This window comes from Lemur catta, chromosome 7, assembly GCF_020740605.2.
Source record: "Lemur catta isolate mLemCat1 chromosome 7, mLemCat1.pri, whole genome shotgun sequence".
Classification (NCBI taxonomy): Eukaryota; Metazoa; Chordata; class Mammalia; order Primates; family Lemuridae; genus Lemur; species Lemur catta.
This window is the reverse complement of record NC_059134.1, coordinates 27250489-27275619: the sequence shown is the minus strand read 5'-3', so window position 1 is coordinate 27275619 and position 25131 is coordinate 27250489. Positions and strand designations below refer to the sequence as shown.

The 25131-nt window shown below is 37.5% G+C and overlaps 2 protein-coding genes across 3 annotated transcripts in view; both read left to right on the top strand.

Moving 5' to 3' along the window:
- The first annotated feature begins 246 nt into the window (after nucleotides 1-246).
- On the top strand, nucleotides 247-4023 carry TEX12 (testis expressed 12). The gene is made up of 5 exons (XM_045556581.1): nucleotides 247-254; nucleotides 1668-1746; nucleotides 2517-2628; nucleotides 2719-2770; nucleotides 3879-4023. Exons 2-5 carry the CDS (start codon nucleotides 1684-1686, stop codon nucleotides 4021-4023), a joined length of 372 nt encoding a protein of 123 aa, XP_045412537.1. The 5' UTR covers nucleotides 247-254; nucleotides 1668-1683.
- A 3196-nt stretch (nucleotides 4024-7219) lies between these two features.
- The window catches only part of BCO2 (beta-carotene oxygenase 2), a 35455-nt gene continuing 17543 nt past the window's right edge, over nucleotides 7220-25131 (top strand). The window contains exons 1-5 of one of the 2 annotated variants that reach the window (XM_045556579.1): nucleotides 7220-7418; nucleotides 12275-12479; nucleotides 22210-22421; nucleotides 22642-22757; nucleotides 23444-23546. In XM_045556579.1, coding sequence (XP_045412535.1) covers nucleotides 7331-7418; nucleotides 12275-12479; nucleotides 22210-22421; nucleotides 22642-22757; nucleotides 23444-23546 — 724 coding nt within the window. In that variant the 5' untranslated portion in view covers nucleotides 7220-7330. Of the gene's footprint in view, nucleotides 7419-7566; nucleotides 7594-12274; nucleotides 12480-22209; nucleotides 22422-22641; nucleotides 22758-23443; nucleotides 23547-25131 lie in introns of those variants that run through there. The other variant, XM_045556580.1, reaches the window with a different exon arrangement.

The following is a 25131-nucleotide window of genomic DNA, read 5'->3' as shown; positions in this document are numbered from 1 at the left end:
ACAAAGCCACGTTCCCACACGGATAGGTTTCGAAGGCCGCAGGGGCCCCATCACGTGACGCGCGCGCGCGCGGCCTGGCGGGAGCGCTGCGCACGTCGCGCCGCCCGCGGAGTCTGCGCACTCGCGTGTTCGCCGTCCTCATTCCCTCGCTTTCGCTGAGGAGGAAGGTCCGGAGGCTGCGAAGTAGACTAGTCTTGGCGTGGGGCCGGCGGGATGAGCGCCTGTGAGAATGTGGCTGAACGTGAAACAAGGAGGTGAGCGAGGATGGAAGCTTCTTCTCAGGGTCTCTAGTGGGGTGGAAACACAAGCAGGGAGGAAAAGGGGGGCGGGAAGGGAGAGCAAAGGTCGGTGAAATGGGCCGAGGAGCCAAAATGGCAGCTTAAGGCAGAGGGGAGAGTGCTGCGTCATGACCGAGTCACCAGCGCCTGAGAGTGCGTAGCCCGCGCCAGTGGCTGTGGATGGTGTTTGTCACACCATGAGGACCAGCCTCTCGACCAGGCCTGGGTTTGGCGGAGGCCCTAAGTTATGACAGGAAAACTTATTTATTTTTACAGAAGCAGAAGTACATAGTTATGAGTTTTCATTTGACATATGTGCGCATTGTTACTTTGGGGAAGGAGAGAAGAGGTGTGAAAGGGAACGGGAAGAGTAAAAGGGGAAGGGAGAAGAGAAAAACGTGCATGTTGGCTTCTCTGAAACATTTTCCAACCCCAAGGCCCAGTTAGCACTGCTGTGCATGTGTAGTATTTTCTACACATTACTAGTATAGCACTTAAACTCACATTTTAAAGGTACTGGCAGGAATGTAGATGTACAATATGGAATTAACTGAACAAACATCTTTCTCTATAACTTGTTGCTTTTTCTGTTTTATATATATCAAACCAGTTCTTTACAGTTCTGTGTCAGCACAACTTCTCAAAAAAAAAAAAAAAACCCAAACAAAATAAAAAGATAATTTGAATATGGACAGGGATCCTCATCTCTAAGATGTAGAGACCATTCTAGATGTCAACATTTAGACTCCTGAGGAAAATACCTTCAGAATTTATGGAAAAGTAATTTAAAAGTAAAATTTGATGCTATATAAGATAAAGTAGGACAGTGGAAACAATCTCCGACTAGAAGAGTGAGATCTTGGTTCTGGTCTAGCCCAGTCTTACTTGTTTGACCTTGGTAAACCATCTCTGTCCCTGTTGTCTCACTTGTAAAAAAAGGAGACTGAGTTGTTGAACTGTAAAATGTATTTCAGTATTAAGTTTTTGTGAAGATAGAAGAATCTTAACTGAGCCAGTCCTGAAACAAGGCAGAGGTGCCAAGGAGACTAGTTTGGCTAAGTATATAGAGAGGCAGAGTTGAAAATGGTAGGTTGGCTCCAGGTGAGGTAGGACCTTGCAAGCTATGCCATGGAATTTGAACTTAGTCTGGAGCAGTGAGTAGCTAACAGAAGGGTTTTGAGTTAAGGGAGTGCAGTAATCAAAAGTTTTGAAAAATTACGCAAACGGCAGTTGGTAGGATGAATTAGAGAAGGGAGAAATTGAGTTTAGGTAAGTGACAGATAATGAGAACCTGAATTAACAGCAGCAGAAGTGGAAAAAAGAGAAAGATTCAAGAGAACTGTAGCATGGAATTTGTTCCTAAATTTGGCATTGCTCTAAACTTTACAGCTCGTTCCTCCAGAATATGATGACGAGTCACCTTGTAAAATCTGATACTAGAAATTGCAAGAGGCCAAGAGAATTGGAGGTAAGCTATATGCTTCTGGAGCCTTAATTTTCTATTCTATTTTGCATACTTCTCAAATTTCTTCCATTTGGGAAAGCTCTATTGATAAATAGAATTTAATGTTTTCATATTCTCAGAGCTAGGATTGTCCTACGATATAGCAGGAACTATGTTGACTTCAGCAGCTTTTTCACTAAGTATAAGCCTTCAAGAGACTTAGGAATTTCTTTTTGGTAGCTTGTGATCTAGAAACAGAAAAGAGTCCATGCCTTTGTAATACATAGGACTTTACATAATTATTTTGCCATGATAAGTAAGATACCTAAGTATTATAGTTACTGATCTTTTTAAAGAAGAGCACGGCATCTTGTCCTTTACTACTGCCTCCACCAGTTGATCTGTTGCATTTGGGACATGATTTGCTCCCTAAGGATTATATTATTTTGCAAAATTTTGCAAGCATTTGGTTATTGTCTGAATTAGTTTTGCTACATTGCTGTGAAAACATCTGATATAGGACACTTTTTTGTCAGGGAATTAAAGCCATATTCAAAGTCTAATTTAAAACCAAAGTAAAATTTAGTTTGTTGAGCAAGGTGCTTTTTGGGCCTGTAAGTTTTCTTGATAATAAAATTTCAAATGACTGATTAGGCCATATGATTTATAGCATGTTTGCTCTTTTTCGAAAAATGTTTTATTTGCTTTCTCTTAATGAACAGAATGTATATACATATATATATGTCCTACGGATCTTATTGAACATACCTATTTTCTTTACTTGGTTCTATTAGCCTCAAATGGCAGATAGTCCACAGCTGTCCTCTACTGGAAAATCAGATTCATCTTTCTCTCAAAGTTCTGGACTATTTTATAAAGATGAATCCCTGGAGAAAGATTTGAATGGTGATGTAAAAATGCTTATATTTTTATACATCAATTTTATAATGCAGAAGGTTTGTTATATTTCGTAACCTAATGATTTTTCTTGAACAGATATGAGCAAAGAAATTAATCTAATGTTGTCTACATATGCAAAGATATTAAGGCAAGTACTTATAGTATATTCTCTTGGGTTTTTATGTTAGCGGTTTTCTTCTGGAAAGTCTGTAATGGGAAATTTAATTCTGTGGCTGCAAAACCTATCCAGTAGTTAAAACTTTGGAATTTCTTATTCTACCTCAGTTCCTTACAATAGATTAGTTGGTTATTTTCAGGGTATAACCTCAACTTTTCCACTAAATGTCCTTTGTTTTGCTGTTGCCAGAGTTAATACTAGACTAGATATATCTTGGTTTCTAATTAGATAACATGCTTTAAATTTTATGTAAATACCACTTTCAGAAAAATAACATTTGGTGAAATTAATGATAATAATGGAGTGATATTAAAGATAAATATTTATTTCATATAGAGTCAGCTCTCTGTGTCTGTGGGTTCCACATTTGTGGATTCAACCAACCATGGATTGAAAATATTTTGGGAAAAAAAAATGTATGGTTTTGTGTATATTGAACATGTACAGACATTTTTCCTTGTCATTATTCCCTGAACAATACAATATAACAACTATTTACATAGCATTTATGTATCAGGTATTATAAATAATGTAGAGATGATTTAAAGTATATGGGAGGATATGCACAGGTTATGTGCAAATACTATGCCATGTTATATAAGGGACTCAAGCATCCATGGATTTTGGTATTCAAAGGGGGTCCTGGAACCAATTCCTAATGGATACTTAGTGATGACTGTATTTATATTTTATCTATATATATTTGAAGTTCTAATTTAAATATTTTATTAGCCTGAGAGTATCATATTTTATAAGGTGGTTTTTAACTGCTAGATAGTCATACTTGAATAATGATTTGTATGGTTGTAAAAAATAATGTATATAATTTAATATTAGTGTTAAAATGTATAAGATATGCTTTCTGCTGTGTCAGGGAACTTTCTGATTAGTCAAAAATATTTGTGGGAATAATTTAACTTTTTCCTGAAGAGTATTAGTAAATTAATGAAGCTCTGTGGTACAGAAAGCCATTTAAATGAAATAAGTAACAAATATAGTATAATAAAGAATGTCACCATGATTTGTGTGTTTAGACTTTATAACTATTTACTTTAACATAAAACTTTTTCTCCATTAGTGAGAGAGCAGCAGTAGATGCATCTTATGTTGACGAGATAGATGTACTCTTCAAAGAAGCCAACACTATTGAAAACTTTCTCATACAAAAAAGAGAACTCCTGAGACAGAGGTTTACAGTGATTGCAAACACACTGCACAGATAAAATGTGTACTTAAAATAAGCTGAGAATTTAAACTTATTATTGTTGTAATGAAAGAATGACATGCTTTGAAAGCTCTCTAAAGAAAACGTATATCTTAAACAGAGAAGGGGAAACTTGAATTTCTTTTCTAGATTTAAAAGGGGTTTTAAGCTGGATGTTAATATGATTTATGTCACTTTTCTTTTGAGGGTCAAATATTTGTCACATTTTATAGAAGTATAAATTATTTAAATCCTATGGGGATTCTTTTGTTTTTTTTTTTTTTCCTTAAGCTTCCTAGCGTTTCTGAAACATCTAAAAGAGGACTCAGTTAATTTATAATGTTTAACAATATTGTACTTTTTCTTTAGAATATTTTGTTTAAATAGCAGATAGTTTTAAAATGTTTTCATGGTCAGTATTTTTATAAAAGAACATTAAAACCTTAAAGGTAATTTGTCTAGTTCCTTAATATATAATAAAATAGAACTGTGTACTGTTATTTTTTAATATTATCATTTGATTATTTTCACTATTATTATATATGGCTAATAAAAACTCTTGGCTTGAAATTATTTTCTTGTGGTAAAAATAATAAATAAAAACCAGAAATTACTAACCAGAACCTTGTATGAGTTAGCTTTTTACACATCAACCACATCAATGTATGCAGTTAGTGAATTATATTTAGAAGCCTTAGCAGCAGTATAGTATGGGATAAAGATTAGTGATCCAGAAGTAAAGAGATTGCCTGAAACAATAATACGACTTTGATAGGTCACTTCCATCCTCTTATAATTTAGAAATGGAATTTGAACTAGAAGATCTGTACTATTCATCTAGCTAAAAAAATTTTCTGTTTGATATAAAGTACTGCTACGATTTATTGAGAGCTATCTGTATATATAGATAGCTATATAACTATATGGGATAACTAATTAGATTCTTAAAAATCAGAGTACCCATTTTTTAATCATAGATAATTCAGTCTATTTTATATATATATATATTTTCCAATATAAGTAAAAGAAATTTGGATATATTTGCAAACAGTACTACAGAGAATTGGTATTCCTAAGAGAGATACTATATTTGCCTTACTGCCTTCTAAACTCCAAAATAAAATATCTTTTCATCAAATTACTATTTGAAGGAATAAACACCACACAATATGAATACCCATACAAGAAAGGATGGCAGAAGTGGAATAAAATATTTACTAAAAAAACCTGGTTATTAAGTGGAAAAAATTTGTTGGGTTGGTAGAGGTATACACTGATGGTACATGATAGGTTGGAGGTCAGCAAACTATTAGAAATTAAATTAGAAAGATTAAATTCAACCAGAAGACTATATTTGAATTAATATGACATGTCACCTGGATTTTGAGTCATTTTGTTACCTTGAAAAGCTCTTTATGTCTGGAACACAAAGATACTCTGCTGAACTACCATCATTAAGAAATATTCTTGAGTTATTTTTTCTAAGCATTTATCATTGATATGAAAAATAAGGCCAATGGATTGCTTCAGACTGGATTTCATAATATAGTTGCTGTATTCTAACGGTATCACCGTTATTTAGCATCTAGTTCCTCCCTTTGCAGGCTCAGAAAATTGATTTGATCATTTCATTTGGTATGATTAAGACTGAGGGGCCGGGCGCGGTGGCTCACGCCTGTAATCCTAGCACTCTGGGAGGCCGAGGCGGGTGGATCGCTTGAGGTCAGGAGTTTGAGACCAGCCTGAGCAAGAGCGAGACCCCCGTCTCTACTAAAAATAGAAAGAAATTATCTGGCCAACTAAAAATACATATAGAAAAAATTAGCCGGGCATGGTGGCGCATGCCTGTAGTCCCAGCTACTTGGGAGGCTGAGGCAGAAGGATTGCTTAAGCCCAGGAGTTTGAGGTTGCTGTGAGCTAGGCTGATGCCACGGCACTCACTCTAGCTTGGGCAACAGAGCGAGACTCTGTCTCAAAAAAAAAAAAGAAAAAAAAGACTGAGGAACTGATTTTAAGTCACAATGTGTTTACTGTTCATAACAGCTACCTTTTAAAAGTGCCTGAAAACCTAATAATTAAGGCTTTTTAAAAACAAATTTTGATAGCTTTGGTACCATCTGCATAAACAAGAATAATCTTTCAACAGGAGATATGTTACTGCAGGAATACCATTGCTCTTTAATTTACACTTCTGATATTACTCTATCATTTCAATAAATTTAAAAAGTTTATAAATTATTTTTTATTGATTACTAATCAAAATATATTAATATCCTGAACCATCTTTGAACACTCCTCTGCAAAGCACTGTGGAAAATATAGAAGAGTTCAAGACACTACCTCCTGACAATTTTAGCTATTCCTTTCTTGAAATACACTTACAACTTTGTTAGGAAGGCATGATATGCTACTGTTAAAAGCATCTCTGTGGCAATGCTGTGGGAGTTACTAGAAGGCCTTTGGCAAGGGGTCAGAAAGGTAGATTTTGAATTTTATTTTTGAAGAGGAAAAAAGGAGGATATTTCAGGCAGGGAAAAGTTTGTTCAATGGCACAGAAGTAAAAAACATGTCATGTTAGACAGCCACTTTGCTAGCATGAGAATTCACAAAGGGGAAAAGTGTGTCAGCTAAACTGCTGGAGAGCAGGACCTGAATCTTACTATGTATCACAGTGTTTGATACATTGGCGCTCAAAAATGTTTGTTAAATTAATAAAATCATATGTAATTGTACCTTTTTAAGGGCATACTATCACAGGATCTTACACACACTAGATCATCAGAAAATATTTTGTAAAATTAATGAATAGAAAAGAAAAGATCTAGAAGTTCTCATGAATATTAAAAAAAAAAAAGAAGGGTGAAATGATTTAAAGGCAGAGAGAAAGGAGGACAGGTAAGTTGTTGCCAGATTTTAGAGTCCTTTATTGACAGTCTAAATTTGAACTTTGTTCTATATCCGAGTCTTTCTGAGGAGAGGAGTGGCACGTAAAAATGATCCCATTGATCAAGATCAGCGGACTTAACCAATGTGAAGACAGATTCGCAAAAGCAAAGTTTAGGAAAGGAGACCACTATTGGTGGTCTAATTTTAATATTTCAAAAAGCTACTTATAGATAGGTTGTTGGGATACTTGTCACTGGAAATGAGACCAAGAGAGATTACAAGTGTTTCGAAGCCCCACCCCTTACCCCCCTTCCCTACCCCATTCTGTCAGTGAGCCAGGGATAGTCCAGGAAGTTCTGTGAGTGTTTACTGTTTAGTGGTACTTAAATCTGCCACTGAGTTTTGAGATTTAAAAGTCTTGGGATCTGCTCAATACAAAAATGTTTTTTCGAATCTTTCTCCATTTTCTCAGCAATCTTTCTACCATCGCAGTGGGTTTCTTTTTGGTGATAGTGCACCGTCTCCCAGGTAGGAGATTGACCCCTTCCTCTTCCTTATTCTCCTCTTCCTACCAGTCTGCACTTAGAATTCTGTGCCTCTTTTCTGAAGATTGCTGGGAGCTTCTGAAGCTTTCTACTCTGTGTGGAGCAGATACAGGCAGCAGCAATTCTGTAGAGCCAGAAGTTGAAGAAGACTGAGTCAGGTTTGCTTAGTTATCAGGGAAACAGCTGTTATGTTTGCATATTTTATACAACATATAAAGACAGGATTCAGGGGTTAGGGATTCTCTTGGATCTGCAATAGGAAGAATTTTGACTATTCAGAGTTTTCTAAATTGAAAATCACTAACACTTATGCTACTGTAAATGTTTGTTTCTTCTATTTGCAATCTAGAGGACTGCTTTAAAACCTGCTTATTGTCTTGTAGCTTTCTATTATAGTTACTATAGTTATGTGATTTATTTTTTGAAATTGATCTAGAGCTATCAGAAATCATAATGATATGCACTATAAATTTTTAAATTATTTAATTCAATAATTTAGAGCGTGCAGTATTCAAGGTATTATGTACTGGAGGTATGCAGTATTACGTACTGGAGGGAGAGGGGATACAAAAACCAGACCCTGTACTAAAGGAGTGCTAGTAGCGTGCATTTATCACAAAAGACAGAATAAGGTAAGTGCTGTGCCATTTGAAAGCCATGTGAGTTCAGACTAGAGAAATTAGTTCTTGCTGTAGGAAATGGGAACGCCGTGTATATGAAGCAAGTGACTTGGAAACTAGATCTTGAAGGATGAGTTGGGTGAGTGGATTACATCTGAAGAACATGGGAAATATCTTAGGTGAAGAGAATGGTATGGTTATGATGAGGAGAAAAGAATGGGGAGTGGTCCAGTTAGGCGGGAGTGGAAGGCATTAGTGAGAGGCAGAGCTGGACAGGTAGCTTGCGGTGAGATTGTACAGGGCCTTCATCAGTGCCTGGCCAAGCAGTTTAGACTTTACTTGGTAGACAGTGAGGAGCCATTTGTGAAAGTTTTATGGAGGAATATATGATGCAATCAGATCTATACTTAGGAAAATTATTTTAGTAGTAGTGCTTCACAATCTTTTGCACATCACAGCACACATAGAAAATGATAATGTGTTTACCGAACACTGGGGTAAATTGGATGGGACTGGAGCCCTGATGAGCTACTTGGAGCTGTAGGCAACTGGCCTGGGGTCTCTGGCCCTTCCAGGGGCTAAGAAGATCTTGAGGCTGGCAGTTAGGAAGGTTGATTCCTATCTATTTCTCCTTCCATAGGAGACTGTTAGAATATCCAGTTAAGAGGTTTTTGGGAGGGCCTAAATTAGGACAGTAGGAAGGACGTGACTGATACGCAAGAGAAGTTGCGGCATCAGTACTGATAAGGATAGGCTTAGGGCAGGAAAAAAAACTGTGAGGGGGGTGCCAAGGAGGGAAGGACTGGTAAAAATCTTTACAAAGATTTCCCCTAGTTCCCCTTGGAGACTTTTGAGCCCTAGTAATTTATACTGGCCACCGCATATCATTTTTTTAGCATCCCCTTACTGGCCCTGTGTGGGTAGAGTCAGCAGAATTTAACCACTTAGTGAATGTGTGAGGGGCAGTGGAGAAGGTGAATTGAAGGCCCACAGAGACACTGAAGCTAGGTGATTTAGCAGGTGGGAAAACTGATTGCAAAGGGGGAAAATGAAGAATTTTATTTTGACATGTTGAGAGTCACATGCAAGAAGTAATTGGTGGGCCAGGCGTAGTGGCTCACGCCTGTAATCCTAGCACTCTAGGAGGCCAAAGTGGGTAGATCGTTTGAGCTCAGGAGTTCGAGACCAGCCTGAGCAAGAGCAACACCCTGTCTTTACTAAAAAAATATAGAAAGAAATTAGCTGGACAACTAAAATATATATAGAAAAAATTAGCTGGGCATGGTGGCACATGCGTGTAGTCCCAGCTACTCGGGAGGCTGAGGTAGGAGGATTGCCCAGGAGTTTGAGGTTGCTGTGAGCTAGGCTGACGCCACGGCACTCACTCTAGCCCAGGCAACAGAGCGAGACTCTGTCTCAAAAAAAAAAAAAAAAAAAGAAGTAATTGGTGAAATTAAGAGACTGGACGAGATTACCAAAGAGAGTGCTGACATTAAAGAGTAAAGGTTCAAAGTCAGACTTGAGGAACATGTTCATGAGGTGATAAGAGGAAAAGGAGCTGATAAAATGGAATTGACCTTTGGAAAGTATCTACGGTCATCATATTTACTTATGACAATAGACATAAGCAGGAATTTTTATCCCCATTTATCATTGAAAAACCTGAGGCTCGGAGATATTAAGTAACTTGCCCAAGGTTGTCAGCTAATAAGTAATTGAGGTGGTATAAAGCAGAGACTAGTCAGAGATGGAGTAGGAAAGTTAGAATAGAATAATGTCTCAGAAGCTAAGAATAGAAAGGGGTTTAAGAAAATGTTGACAATATCAGATACTATGGAAAGTTTGAACAACGTAGTAGATTGCCAACAGCATGCTATGGAGTATAGAACATAGAGATATGTAAATATTTTCCAAAATGTAAAACGTTTAAAATTCCTGTATCTCTACTCAGACAAATGCCCAGTCAGGCTGTTCCATTTAGTTCTACTTAAATAAATAAGAGGAGTAACATACCTTACCTCTGGGAATTTATTTTAATCTAAGAGGAGCATAGATAAATATACATAATGTTAATAAAAGTAGAGTAAGATAAATACCTGAGGGTTTCCTTCTCTATCTTTCCAAAGCATCTAATACTGTGGTTCCCAAATTTTAGTATGCTTAAGAATACTTACTTCCCCGCCCCTCCAGATTCTGATTTATTAGGACCAGAGTGGAGTTCAGGAATCTGCATTTTAGCAATGACACCAGGTATTTCTGTTTTAAGTAGTCCTCAGACCAGGCTCAGAAACAATGCTGAAACTAAACAGTACAATATCAGTATCTGTTTGTTTACTAGACAGTCAGTTCCTTTATGTCAGGGTTCTAATACTTTTTATCCCTCAGTAGTACTTAGCGCTTTGTTGAATGAATAAAATAATTCAAAGAAAGAAGATATTACATCTTATTGGATTGATCATTACAGGCTATGTACATAATAATAGCTAGCATTTTTTGAGTATTCTGTTCTAAAAGCTTTACATAAACTAACCCATTTATTCCTTATAGCCTTAGAACTGATAAGAATTATTATCCCCAGCTTAGAAAGGAGGAAACAGAGCACAGAGAGGTTGTAAGTGTTTTACTTAAACAGCTACTTATTTGGGAAGTGGCAGATTTGAAACCAAGCAGTCTGGAGTCAGGCAGAACCACAGCTCACACTCTTAAATGTTATACTCTGTGGCTTCTTAAGGGAAGTTTTGTAACATTTGAGCTAGATCTTGAACAATTGATGGAATTTTCTTAGGCATAGGTATTGAGAGGGGCATCCAGGATGAAAGTGAATCAGGAAAGATGGAATTGTTACATGTCATATAGGAAAGTAGAAGGTCTCATACTCCAAGCTTTCAAATTTTTGAAAAATTTGAAAGAAATGGGGTAACAATTTGCTGAAAGAATGTAAATTTTATTTCTTCAGAGGAATAGTGTCTGTATGTGTTAGCTCATTTTTCTAGTTAAACTTTTATGAAGTAAATAAAGAATTATATTTTATAGCACCTAATTAATTGTATATTTGACCACCCCTCTACTTTAGACAGTACTGTCTCGTGAACACTCAGTAAGTATGAAGTAATAGGGAAAATTTTCAGTTCTTCATTATACGATAATGATTTTTACTTTTGTGGCTTTTGGGCTTTAGGTAATTTCAGACTGGGTATCACTGTGTAGTTTAATTTATAATACCCTTGTTTTGGAAAATGTCATGTACAGTCATATGTATGCCATTAAAATAAAAGACATTAAATTTAAGATCCTGGCTGGGCGCAGTGGCTCATGCCTATAATCCTAGCACTCTGGGAGGCTAAGTGGGGAGGATCGCTTGAGGTCAGGAGTTCGAAACCAGCCTGAGCAAGAGCCAGACCCTGTCTCTACTAAAAACAGAAAAATTTAGATGGGTGACTAAAAATAGAAAAATATTAGCCAGGCATGCTGGCACACACCTGTGGTCCTAGCTACTTGGGAGGCTGAGGCAGGAGCGCTTAAGCCCAGGAGTTTGAGGTTGCTGTGAGCTAGGCAGACATCATGGCACTCTAGCCTGGGCAAAGAGCAAGACTCTGTCTAACCAAAAAAAAAAAAAAAAAAAAATTAAGATCCTATTAAATTCATAGTAATAGCTATGAAATCTTTAGGATCACATTCTGATGTATGTAAAGTACTGAGGTCAATATAATTATAATATTGAATGGTGGTGGTCAGTTCTGTTTTTTTTTTTTTTTAGCATGAAATGAAGTTTACTGAGGAAGGACAAGATAAATTTACAGAGAAAAAGAGCAAGATAAAGGTTTTCTGTCATAACAAAAGGGCTGCTGATCATTTCTCATCATAACAATAAGGTTGCTATTAGCACATCTGGGAACAGCATATAGATGTATTCTTGTAAAAAGATAAGCATCGTTTAACTCTGAGAAATGATTAAAAATAGTAATTAAGATTCTGAGTTGATTCTCAGGCAGATTAGTACTACAAGAAATACAAGAAGGAATTGTGATTTCAAAATGGAGAACCAAAGCATTGATAGGCTGAGAATGATGAAAGAGAGAGGAAATTCTGAGACTCTATGTGGTGTTAGGTTCACATTTCCTTTAAGCTGCCAGTTGATAAGATTATTGTCTATGACAAACAGGCATGTTTATAGATGATTTGGTAAAGATTTTTTGTGCTTTTGGTTTCCTCTTCCCAGTTTTGAAGAAGTACTTGGGAAATACTCATCAGAAAAGAGCCATCTTTGGGCAGCGGCAGAATCTGCCATGTATTGCACCGCTACTGACCACAGTGGAGGAGACGCCACAGGTCATCTCTGCTGAGGTTCGGGGACGTTTTCCCGAGTGGCTCAAAGGCTATCTACTTCGAATTGGACCTGGGAAATTCGAGTTTGGGAAGGATAAGTAAGCCTTGAGTTTTGGAGAACAATTTGCATTCTCGGCATGGGCTGGTTCTATGGAATATGCATTAATATCTGCTTCCTCTCTGAGGCTAACATTGCCATTCCATCCCTTTGATTACGGATGAGAAAACTGTAGCCTAAAGGAGAAAAAAAGAGATTTTATTCTTTTTGAAAAGTTCTGCTTTTTCTGTTCTGCAGAGTATCATAAATTTGAAGCCCTTTGCAAGTCTGTGCCAGATGTCAGGAGCTCTCTGTGTGACAACCGAGCTGTTTCATCATAAGTTCCTGAAGGAAGGGCAATGTCTCCTCATACGGCTCTCTCCCTCACCCAGCACTCCCCAGACACAGTGACCTCTTTCACTTCCTCAGACCGGGCACAGTATATTTGCTCAGCATCTTGGCATTAGTTCTCTCACCTATCTTCCCTGATCTTTCTGAGTCTGGTCTTATCATTGAGATATCAATTCAAATCTCATGTCCTTTGAGCCTTCCCTGTTCTCCCAGTCTGAAAAGCCAGTACAGTTGTCCCTTGGTGTCCATGGGGGATTGGTTCCAGCACCCCCCTCAAATACCAAAATCCGAGGATGTTCAAGTCCCTTATATAAAATGTGAAGTATTTGCGTATAACTTATGGACATCCTCCTGTATACTTTAAATCATCTCTAGATTACTTATAATTCCTAGTACAATGCCTACATATCACTTCATTCCTGTGAACTTAATACTCAGCAAATCAAGCTTTGCTTTTTGGAACTGTGTGGAATTTTTTTCTTCTAAGTATTTTTGATCCACAGTTGGTTGAATCCATGGATGTGGAATTCAGGGATATGGAGAATTGACTGTATTTATTATGTTACCTATTTTAATTCTCTACACAGCACTATCGATGTCTGGTATTTTTTGTTTGTTTATTTGTGTGTTAGCTGTGTTCTCCTGTCAGGTCAGTGATCTGTTCTTGGTTTTTGGTGTGCTCTTGCTGAGAAATAACAAGACACACTGGTAGCAAAGTAGGCAAGAAACAAAGTTTATTGAGCAAAGCAAGATACGTTCGCCACAGAGAGTAAATGGGCCCCTATTATTACAAGAGGCCCTCACTGTTAATTAAAGTTTTATTTTACGTTGTCTGGGTTGGACCCTCCCTGGCAGGCATGGCTCATGTGTCACCTTGATGAGCAGCTGTTAGTTACATAACCTGAGGTTTATGCATGTGGACTTCCTGTGAGCTTCTCTGAAAGCCCATGGAGGATGGGAGGGTGCAAAACCACAATGCAGATTTATGCTAACGACATGATAATTGACCCAAGGTTACTTTTGGTCATCTTTCAGACCCTACTGCACCTACACTGCTTGACCTTCTGGGAATTCCTTCTTCCAGGAATCCCCAGCCAATTTTGTGGTTAGTACGCTGAGTTCTGATTGGCAGTACACTCCTCCTTCCTCCTGCTGTGGTGATTATCTCAAGCGGGTGCTTGCCCCTGTCCCTGGGAGAGCCAGAGACCCCTTGCTATCTACCTAACATACCCACTAGAATGTAAGTTCCATGAGGTCAGGGACTTTTTCTAATTTATCCTGTATCCTTACTGTCTAGAGCAGGGGCCTGCATCTACATAGCACTCAATAAATGGATGTAAATAAATGAAAAACCAGTAACTCTTTAGCATATCATTTCTCTGAGTGTCTACTAGGGACATGAGGTGATGTGCAGAAACCCCTATGGCCAGGAAGGAATCTACTTGTTTTAAACATTTTTAAATATTAGAAAAAATTTTTTCATTATAAAAGTTTTTACCCATATAATAAAACTTTTTGAAATATAGAAAAGATGGTAGGGGCAAACATGTACCACATACATCCTCTGTTAGCACTTTGGTATATTTACTGCCAGTATTCCCCACTATTTCTATATATTTGTTTTAAATAATTACAGTCATATTATATGTAGTATTTTTTTTGCCTTGCAAAAAGCACTTCACACTATCATAAACCTTTATTTCCTTGTTGCTACAAAGTCTGAATGACCATTATTTGTAATGACTGGATGATATTCCAGGAATCATTGCTTTTGTAAAAATAATTGTGGTAAAATATACGTAAAATTTACCATCTTAACCATTTTTAAGTGGAGCGTTCAGTGGCATGAAGTACATTTACATTGTTGTGTTACCATCCATCCACAGAGTTCTTTTTAACTTTCAAAACTGAACCACTCTACTCATTAAACACTAACTCCCTATATTTACTTTCCCACTGCCCCTGGCAACCACCATTCTACTTTCTGTTAGTTAAGACACCCCACCCCTCCCTGACCCTGGGCCTGCTTGGAATCTGATCATGGTCCTCTTGTGCCTCTCCAACTGTTGTTGGAAATAGACCAAGAACTAGGGGTGTGTTCAAGATATCTTTGATTAAGATATACATATTTCTTAACATCTCAGATATTTTAATTTGCTAAACCTGTTGCATCTTGTCTTCACTGAATAATAGACTTATAAAATGATAGTGCTAGAAAGAAATACAATGCCATGTTTTTGGGTGGGGAGGGAGATGGAGGTATGCTGTTTGTTTATCCTAGCTGCTACAAGAATCCCTTAAGAAGTTACTTTAGATGCCAGGACAGGGGTGGGGTGGGGAGGAGATAAGGGGGAATGAAGGTTTGTGGGAGGTTTGGAGGTAGAGAAAAAGAGGGTGAATGAGATACCAGAGAAGTTCTGCTTTTCCCTATTATACATGTGTGTCTTTCACACTAGTTATAATTTAAAAAAAGCATATGAGGCAAGGAGAAGGAGAAGGAAGAAAGCAGGAGGGAGGAGGAGAAAACTACTAGTCCAACCCCTAGAAAGTAACAGCCTCTTGCAAAAGGCATATGGTATTTCACCTGCTACGGAAGGAGAAGCCCTAGTACTGTGGTCCCCAACCCCCCTGGGCTGTGGACTGGTGCCAGTCCTTGGCCTGTTAGGAACTGGTCCTTGGCCTGTTAGGAACTGGGCCGAACAGCAGGAGGGGAGTAGGGAGTGAGCTTCATCTGTATTTACAGCCACTCCCCAACACTCGCATCACTGCCTAAGCTCAACCTCCTTTTGGATCAGCAGTAGCGCTGGATTCTCATAAGGAGCATGCAAATACAGATTATCATTAGCAGAAAGATTTGACTTCATAATAAATGTAATGCACTTGAACTATCCCCAAACCTTCCCCTCCTCCCTGCCTTGGTCTGTGGAAAAATTGTCTTCCTTGAAACCAGTCCCTGCCAAAAAGGTTGGGGACCGCTGCCCTAATATATTATTCAAACCAAGCAACAGAGCCACTCAGGGCCCAGGCTTGGCCCACAGGCCTCTTTGAAGACATGCGTCTTTGTGGGAGAAGTGGGTGGTGTGGCTGGTCAACTTCTTCCAAGCCAGCAATGGACATTTATAGCACTTGGGTGAGAAGTACAAATATCTTTAGGTCAAAGGGAGACAAACTAAGACCCAGTTTAGCTGTTAGCTCCCCAGATTAGACTTAAAGGGAGGGACAGGGACCTAGGGAAGGCAGTGTAGCCCTTCACCTGTGAGTAAAACTAGCCCCAATTCACTTGTGAAGCTCGGATTGCTGTTTGATGCCACTTAACAGATCCATGTCAGCATGCAGACATAGTAACAACATGCCAAAGGCCTTCCTTCAATTAACTTTTTTAAATCAGTGATTGACTTGAAGACATACCTATCAGTTTTTAAAGTTACATGAATCTGGGCGGAGCACTATATAGCCTTAGCACTTTTATCTCTACTACTTTCTTGGCAGGACTTCAGGATCCACAGTGATGATAGCCTCCCAATTCCTGGAAGGTCCCTACTGCAATGATTATCCCCCTCTGTGCCACGTCAACAAGACTACATGCCTGGAAGGCCACACCTGGAACTTACTCCATGGAATTGCCCCACCCCCGAAATCCTGAACTATGAAACTCTGCTCAAAACCCCAATTTTCACACTCCTACATTCCCATTAAACTTATTTTTTCATTACATCAAGTTCTCTTCTCCTTCCTATTCTCTTTCCTCTGAGCTCATCCACTCTCTTTTAATTTCTCCCTGGCCCAGAGTCCACCACCAGTCACTTCGAACACACTTTCATCCCCACCCTCACTCCCTTTGCCCTGGTGATCACTGCCTCTCCTCTGACCATTTTCAGGCCCAGATTAGCCCATTTTTGGTTTCCTCTGCTCATGGTCCAGGCCTGCGGAACACTTCTGAGTGCAAATCACATAACTTTGCTGATTGATTTAATTACAAGATGAGCATTTCCAGCCATAGCTGAATGCTTGGTGCTGCCAGGACATCTTTAGCAGTCACTGTTCTTTCCAGCTTCCCACAGGGTCTGCTGCAAACCTCAGTCCCTTTCCTGAAGCCTCCTTCATTCTTCCTGTCCCTTTCACACTAATAGATAAACTGGTCTACTTCATGTGAATAGAGGGGCAACTGGATCTAACTCCTTCAACTTTCCTCTTCCCGCCTCCATATTTCCCCATGTAGGTACTTCTTCCTGCCTCCTCAGTGTCAGAGGAGTGATCCTCTTCCTCTCCGCTGAAACCTTGCTGCATCATCATCTCTCCCCACTTCCTTTTCTTCCAAATAACTCTTACAGGTCACTTCACTTTTTGAGATGTTGTAGGGCCCAGGATCTAGAGTGAGCACTGAGCTCAAACCCTTGTACTGTCACTTCACTTTTTGAGATATTGTAGGGCCCAGGATTTAGAGTAAGCACTGAGCTCAAACCCTTGTCCTGTCACTTACCAGCCCCCGGTGAGTGTGGGCATATTTCTCTGAACCTTGGTTTCCACATCAGTAAAATGAGAACAATAGATCTTCAAAGAATCTATGTGAGGGAACTATATATATGAAGGAAGAGAGATGGTAAAGTGCTTAGCACAATACCTAGCATGTAGTAGGTGTTCAGTAGATGGTAGTTAATATCTTGCTTGCAAACTTATACCTAGATACCCTCATTTTGTATCTTCCACCCTACCCCCATCTCTTGTGTTCCAAACCTGTGTTTTGCTAACTGGCTGTGGAACACATCCACCCTGATGTTTAACAAATAGTTCAGAATCTTGTTCAAAACTGAACTGTTGACTTTTCCTCAATACTTGCTCTTCACATATTCTCCATCTCGGTTAAAGTATCACCAGCCAGTCAGTCATTCAGGCGTGACTTTTTGGACCCTCTGTTTTGTCACTGCCTATATCCTATAAGTTACCTCTGACTTGTTTCTGGAATTTTTCCTTTTCTTTTTTTTTTTTTTGTCTCTCCACCTTCTCCCCTGAATTTGTCCTTTTCTAACTGGTGCTGCTTCAGTTTAGGCTCTCCTCTTCCCTCGCCTGACTTCCTGCCTGCTCTCCCCATCCGCTTCTCCAGATCTGCACGCTGCTCTTTCTATCCCACACTCTACTGTGTCCAGAGTGACCCTTGTAAGAGGCAGGAATAACTGTTTCACTCTCCTGTTTCAAGATCCACGCTTTCCTGATGAAGGTCTTTAAGCCTTAGTCTAAGTGCTGGTGGTCTTGGGCTGACCTGTTTCTCCATCATCATCACATGCCACTGATAGCTCTGCCCACACGCTCCTTAACTGGCTGTTCTTCCAAGATGCCGTATGCTTCATGGCCCTTCCTCCTTCTAGCACTTCTGTCTTTGTCCCCTCTCCAACTGGCAGACATCCCTAAAGAACCAGCCAAATGTCTCTTCCCCTCTTGACCCTGCCCTGCTTCCCCCAACCTTTCCTCCTGTTGCTCCTTCTCTGCATAGATAGCACATTTTGATGTTTCTCCATTGTAGCAGTTCTTACTTTGTATCAGTTGTTTATGTGCCTGTAAGTGCTGGCCTTGGCACTATGCCTGGCAGATAGTAGGAACTCAAGCAATGTTGATTTGAATAAATGAATGCTTGGGATGCAGGATCTTGTGAGATGGACTTTAACAAGATTAAATTTATTAAAGGCAAGTGGATCCAGAAAACCACTTTCATAAGCACAAAGATGGAAGGGATATGGTTTAACAGCAGAATGTGTTAAAAAACTACTTAGTGGTCTTGGTTAACAGCTCAGTGTGAGTCAACAGTGTGAGGTGGTAGCATAAAATAAATAAAAACATCTTGAATGAGGAATCCAAGTGTATTGTTTTACTCCTGTAGTATTGTGTTTGGTAATAAGAATTATGGTTTTATTAAAGGGATTTTAGATCAAAATGGCAAAAATTCTTGCAACCATTTTAAGTTTTTTTTAAAAGAATTACTAAAATAGACAAACCGTTAGCTAACATGACCAAGAACAAAAAGGGAGAAAGCAGAAATATACAAAATAAGAAATGACAACAGAGAAGAAACCATTGAAAAAGGAAAAAAATCACAAGAGACTTTGCAGATTTCTATGCAAATACATTTGAAAACCTTGGTAAAATGGATAATTTTCTAGGGGAAAACAGATGACCAAAAATTGATAGAGATAGAAAGTTTAGGAAGACCAATTTCTGTAGAAGAAATAGAGAAACTTATTAAGAAAATATTCCTCATAAAAACTACCAGGCCCAAGATTATTCCACAGAAGAATTCTACCAAACTTTCAAACATAAGATAGTCCCAAAGCATTATAAATTATTGAAAATAAAGGGAAACTTCCTAATTGTTTTTATGAGGGAAATATCATATTGATATCTAGTATGATAAAGACTGTGCAAAAAAGAAAACTATAGGCTAATATTATTTGTGAATATCCATGAAAAAAGTTCAAAATATATAATACTAATATAGCATTAATAAATATTTTATTAACAGAATCCGACACCACATTAAAAATATGAATAAAATTCAGTAGGATCAGGTGGGATTAATTTCAAGAATGCAAATTAAGTTTATTATTAGGAAATACTATGGTATATTATATACCATATCAATAGGTTTCAGGAAAAATAATCATAGAATGATCTCCATGAATGCTGAAAAAATTTTTGTCAAAATTCGACATCCATTCCTTATAAAAATGCTCAAGAATATAGAACTTGATGGATACTTTCTAGACATGATTTTATATATGTATACACATTTAGTATATGTATGTCATATATATCATAAATATTTTGTAAGTCTCTATTTCTATCAAGTCTCTGTCAAGTGTCTATCCCAGTAATACTAAATTGGGAAATACTACAAGTATTTTCTCTAAGTCTAGAAACAGAAAAGAAGGGTCAGTTTCTCTACTACTACATTGTACCAGATGTAAGCAATGCAGATAGACTGAAGCAATTGATTAGAGGTACAAGGATTAGTAAAGTAAAATCATCTCTTTTTGCAGATGATATAATAGTAAACCTGGGAAACTATAATAGAGAATCAAAGGTAAAACTAAATCTAACAATAAAAGGTAGGTAACAGGATGTAAAATTAACATACTGAAATGATAGCCTTCATATATGCAAACAATAACCAGGTAGAGAACATTTTGGTAGAGAAAACTTCATTTACAATTGTGACAAAGATTAAATACTTAGCAATAAACTATAAGAAATGTACAAACTTTGAAACACTTCTGAAAGACACATTTGAATAAATGGAAAGACCATCCCCTACTCTTGACTAGAATGGACTAGAATGACTCAATATCATAGAGGTATTAGTTCTCCCTAAGTTAATTTATAAATCTAATGCAATCTTAATAAAAATTCCGGCAAGCTATTTAAGGAAGTTAGACAAATTGATACTAAAGTTCAAATGGAGAAATCACTATGCAAGAACAGTCAAGAAAACAGCAAAAAAAAAAAAAAAAAGTTTTAAGAGGAAGTGACCAACTCTACCAGATATTAAAATATATCACAAAGCCTCTGGAATTAAAATATTGTGATATTGGTTTATGAATAGACAAATAGATGAATTATATAGAAAAAAAAAGGAACCCAAGAACTTATGGAAATTTAGTGTATGATAATGGTGGCATCTAATTGGGGTAAAGAGGGACTTTTTCTTTCTTCTTTCCTGCAATTTAAAAAATGATGGTAAAATACACATATCATAAAATTTATCATCTTAACCATTTTTAAGTGTACGGTTCAGTACCACTAAGTATAGTTACATTGTTGTGAAACAGAGCTTCAGAACATTTTCAATCTTGCAAAACTGAAACTCTATACCCATCAAATAGCAACTCCTCATTTTCCTTCCCCCAGCCCCTGTTAACCACTACTCTACTTTCTGTTTTTATCAATTTGACTACTTTAAATACCTCATATAAGTGGAATTATACAGTATTTGTCTTTTTATGACTAGCTTATTTCATGTAATATTAATATAATGTCCTCAATGGTTCATCCATTGTTGTAACATGTGGCAGGATTTCCTTCCTTTTAAAGGATAAATAGTGTTCCAGTGTATGTGTTAGGGAAAACAAAATTTTCCCTCTGCCCTCTTAGGGTCTCTGGCTTAGCCCAAGAATTAAATGGACATATGACAGATTAACAGGAAAAAAAGCATACAAGTTTTATTTAGTAATTTTTATATGTTCCTGGGAGTCCTCACAAGAAAGATGAAGACCCAAAGAATAAGTTAGGGCTGAAAGCTTAACTTGTTCTTTGGGTTGAACAAAGAGCAGTAATTATGAAAATGTGACAAGATGAAGGGCTTTGGGCTGGGACAGTTAATTGTGGAAAGTGACCATGAAGCTAAAGGTTAGTTTAACAAGGTTTGTACAGATTTCTCTTGGCCATGACTCTTCTACCTCTGGTGATGAGAGTGTCTTTCTTCCTTCTGGTGCAGGGAGGGCACCTCTCTCATGGGAGTTTTATCTCCTGCTTTCAGGAAGAAAAAGGTCAGAGTGTCCTTTTAGTATCTGTTGTTTTCCAAGTGTCTTTAACTCAAAATAACTCAAAATAATCAGTATGTCAAAGTGGCATATTTTGGGGTGGCATGCTCTGAATCCTTACAATCTAAACATTTTGTTTATCCATTCAACTATTAATGGACACTTGAGTTGCCTTCACTTTTTGGCTATTGTGAATAATGCTGCTACGAACATGGGCGTACAATTATCTCTTCTAGCTGATGTTAGCTTTGCTTATCCATGCTGAGGACATTAAGTGTTCAATCTATCAAGCATATGAAAGAAAAGACCATATGATAAACCGTTTTTAAAAGCAAAGCCACTTTTCCTTACAGTTTTTCAACATTCTGTCATTTAAGTAGATCATTTCTAGTGTAATCATATGGACAAAAATGATTATCTAAGAAGGACATTCATCTTATTTGTCTACTTTAGCATAATCATGATAAATTTGAAGAATTTTAAAGTAAATGGAAAATTTAATACATATAAGATATGAAGATAACTATTTCTAAAAGCTTAGGAACTGATTCTAATTTGGTATTAATGAATGCTAGGTATTCCATATCCTCTCATGCTATTCTCTTAGCCATAGGGTAAAGATCAGAATTATCTTATGATGCACCACCATAGGGGTTTTCTTTAGCTCTTTAGCTTTTTGACAGGGGTAAGGTTCAGGAGAAAGTAAGTTGCTCTTTCCTTTTGTACATCAGGATATACCTAAAATGCTATTCTCCTTTAATTTCAAGTCCTCTGACTAATCAGGTTGTGCTGGGATCCCATCCCATTTCCTTATCTTTATATTTGAAATGAAGGTGTATCACTCCATCTCTCATTTTGACCCCATGTTTTCTTACTAATATTTGTTTTTCTACTTTTTTCTCCTGTTTGAAGGTATGGTCATTGGTTTGATGGAATGGCTTTGCTTCACCAGTTCAGGATGACAAAGGGCAAAGTGACATACAGGAGCAAGTTTCTGCAGAGTGATTCATATAAGGCCAACAGTGTTCAAAATCGAATTGTGATCTCAGAATTCGGCACACTGGCCCTCCCGGATCCATGCAAGAGTGTTTTTGAACGTTTCATGACAATGTTTGAGCTGCCTGGTAAGCTGCAGGTGACAGTGATGAGTATTTAAGCTATTATGATATATGACAATCTATATTATATCTAAATATATTATATTTATGTTTAAATATAAATCTTGAAAGTAGATTTCTTTGTGTATGTAAGAGGATGTTGAAGCTGCTTTCTCCCTTTGAATGTGTGCTTAGTGTCTGCTCCAGTAAGCCACGGTGCTTAAATAACTCTGGGGTTTGGTTTCAGCCATAAGTGACAACACTAATGTCAACTATGTGCAGTACAAGGGTGATTACTACGTTAGTACTGAGACCAACTTTATCAATAAAGTGGACATTGAAACTCTGGAAAAAACAGAAAAGGTAAAGTATAGGTTAAAAAATGAATAAAATAGATCCTAAAATGTCTTACCATTCAAAGTACTTTTTATAGTAGTAGATATCTGAAGAAGAAATTGGAGGTTTAATCACACAAAAACAAAGTTATTCATTGATTCAGATCACCTTCACCCTCTGCACTGATTAGAATGGCCTGTGGAATTGGTTTTCCTTAAAAATCATCCTGAACTCCTTCCTTAATCTTAATATCTGAAGGCTGGGGTGAAAGAGAACTAGAATGGTACTGATCCACTTTGGTTAGTTCATGTTCTTTCTAGCTATAGCTAGGATTGGACTGGAGGTTGGTTAGACCTATATTGCCTTCACATAACATATTAATTAAAAGTAAAATTTCAGACCATAGTTTTAATTTTAATTCTTATGCTTCTTTTGAACTTTCCTGTGATCTTGGTCAAATCTACTCAGGGTTGTTTTGTCGGTGGTGGTGATGGTTGTTTTTATTTTAGTTTTTTTTTTGTTTGTTTGGTCTTGATTTCTTTCTCTTTAGTGGGAAAAATAATTTTGATTTCTCAGAGGTAAGAAATTAGGGCTTAGACTGTAGTTTTCATATCTTATTTTTAAAATATTTGACACATCCCTACTATTTATGCATATAAATAGAGATCTGCCCATGTAACATTTAAAAATCTCGAATCATCTTAAATTTGCAGGTAGATTGGAGCAAATTTATTGCTGTGAATGGGGCAACTGCACATCCTCATTATGACCCAGATGGAACAGCATACAATCTGGGGAACTCGTACGGGCCACAAGGTACAGTTGCGGTGGAGGTCTTTCTAGAAGTAGCTGGGAGTTAATACTTTTCTCAGGGTTCCATTGTGGTTAAAATGTAAATATATGAAACATCATTTGAAAGCTTCAGAAGGAAATCTCCAAAATGGCATGACTGAACTTAAAATATATGATTTATCATTAAGTATCTGTTCTATGGTCCATTTGCACCTATGCTTAGCAGCTGATTTTCTGTTTGCCCTTTTCAGCTTAACTCACCTTTTTATGTTTCATTGTGCTTTTGGTTCACAAGCATAGTAAGGATTTTCAGTGCATATTCCTCAAACTCGAATTTTTAAGAAGTACCACAGTGTAAGGATAAGTAGTTTAGAATGCTGCAGCCAATAGAGATAGGGAAGGTACATTGTCTATCACACAGGGAAGGAATTTATTTTTGTCATGGGAGTAATACACTGCAAAGTGAATTAAGGTCATAGTGGGGTTCCAGTCACAACCATTTACATCATACCTCTTTCCTGGTCATCCACATGTTTCTACAACCACCTCCCAATCTGCTCGAGAAAGTTCTAACAGCTAATAATGATAACTGAAATGTATTGGGTACCTATTGTGTGCTGGTGCTAGGCATTTTCACCTGTATTTTCTCACTTAATCCTTATACCAACTCTCTGATAAAGGTGCTAATGTTTCTTCCACGTTATAGATGAGGGCAGTGAACCTTGAGGAGGTTTCAGTCACTAGCTTAGACAAACTTTCAAGCCTGACTCACACCCAAAGGCTTGCTGTTAGTCACTTTATTAGATCATCTCATTAGTTATTTGTCACTGAGTACAGAAGACTGTATTGCTATTTTTTAATACCCAATCTCCACCTATATACCATTTCTTCCTCCACTTTTAAAGGGCCTTTTCACCTATCTAGCCACTCTCTAAGGGTATTCAAATTCTGGTTCCTGTACCTGAATACACGTGTCTCTCTCTGTTTGAAAAGGAATGTGTAAGTATATGTATAGTACCCCCATTGTCTGTGGTTTTGCTTTACTCAGTTTCAGTTACTTAAACTGAATAGATTATAGACCACATTCACATAACTTTTATTACAGTATATTGTTATAATTATTCTATTATTAGTTACTGTTGTTAATCTCTTATCATGCCTAATTTATAAATTAAACTTTATCATAGGTATGTTTTTCAAGGAAAAAACAGTATATTTAGATCTGGGCTTGGTGGCACATGCCTGTAATCACGGCTATTCTGGAGGCAGAGATGGGAGGATAACTTGAGCCCAGGAATTACAGGCTGCAATGAGCTATGATTGCACCACTGCACTCCAGCTTGAGTGACAGAGCAACACCCTGTGTCTAAAAAAAAAGTATATATAGAATTTGGTACTATCCACAGTTTCAGGCATTCACTGGGGTGCTTGGAACATATCCCCTATGGATAAGGGAGGACTACTATGTTGAATATTTCTGACAGTCTGTCTATTTTAGCTATCGGTCAACTTACCATCTACAACCTGTGAAGCCTTTGTATAGGTTAATGGTATACCTTTCGTAGGTAATTGGCTTTGTGAGTTGCTTCTCGTATATCTCTGTATTTAC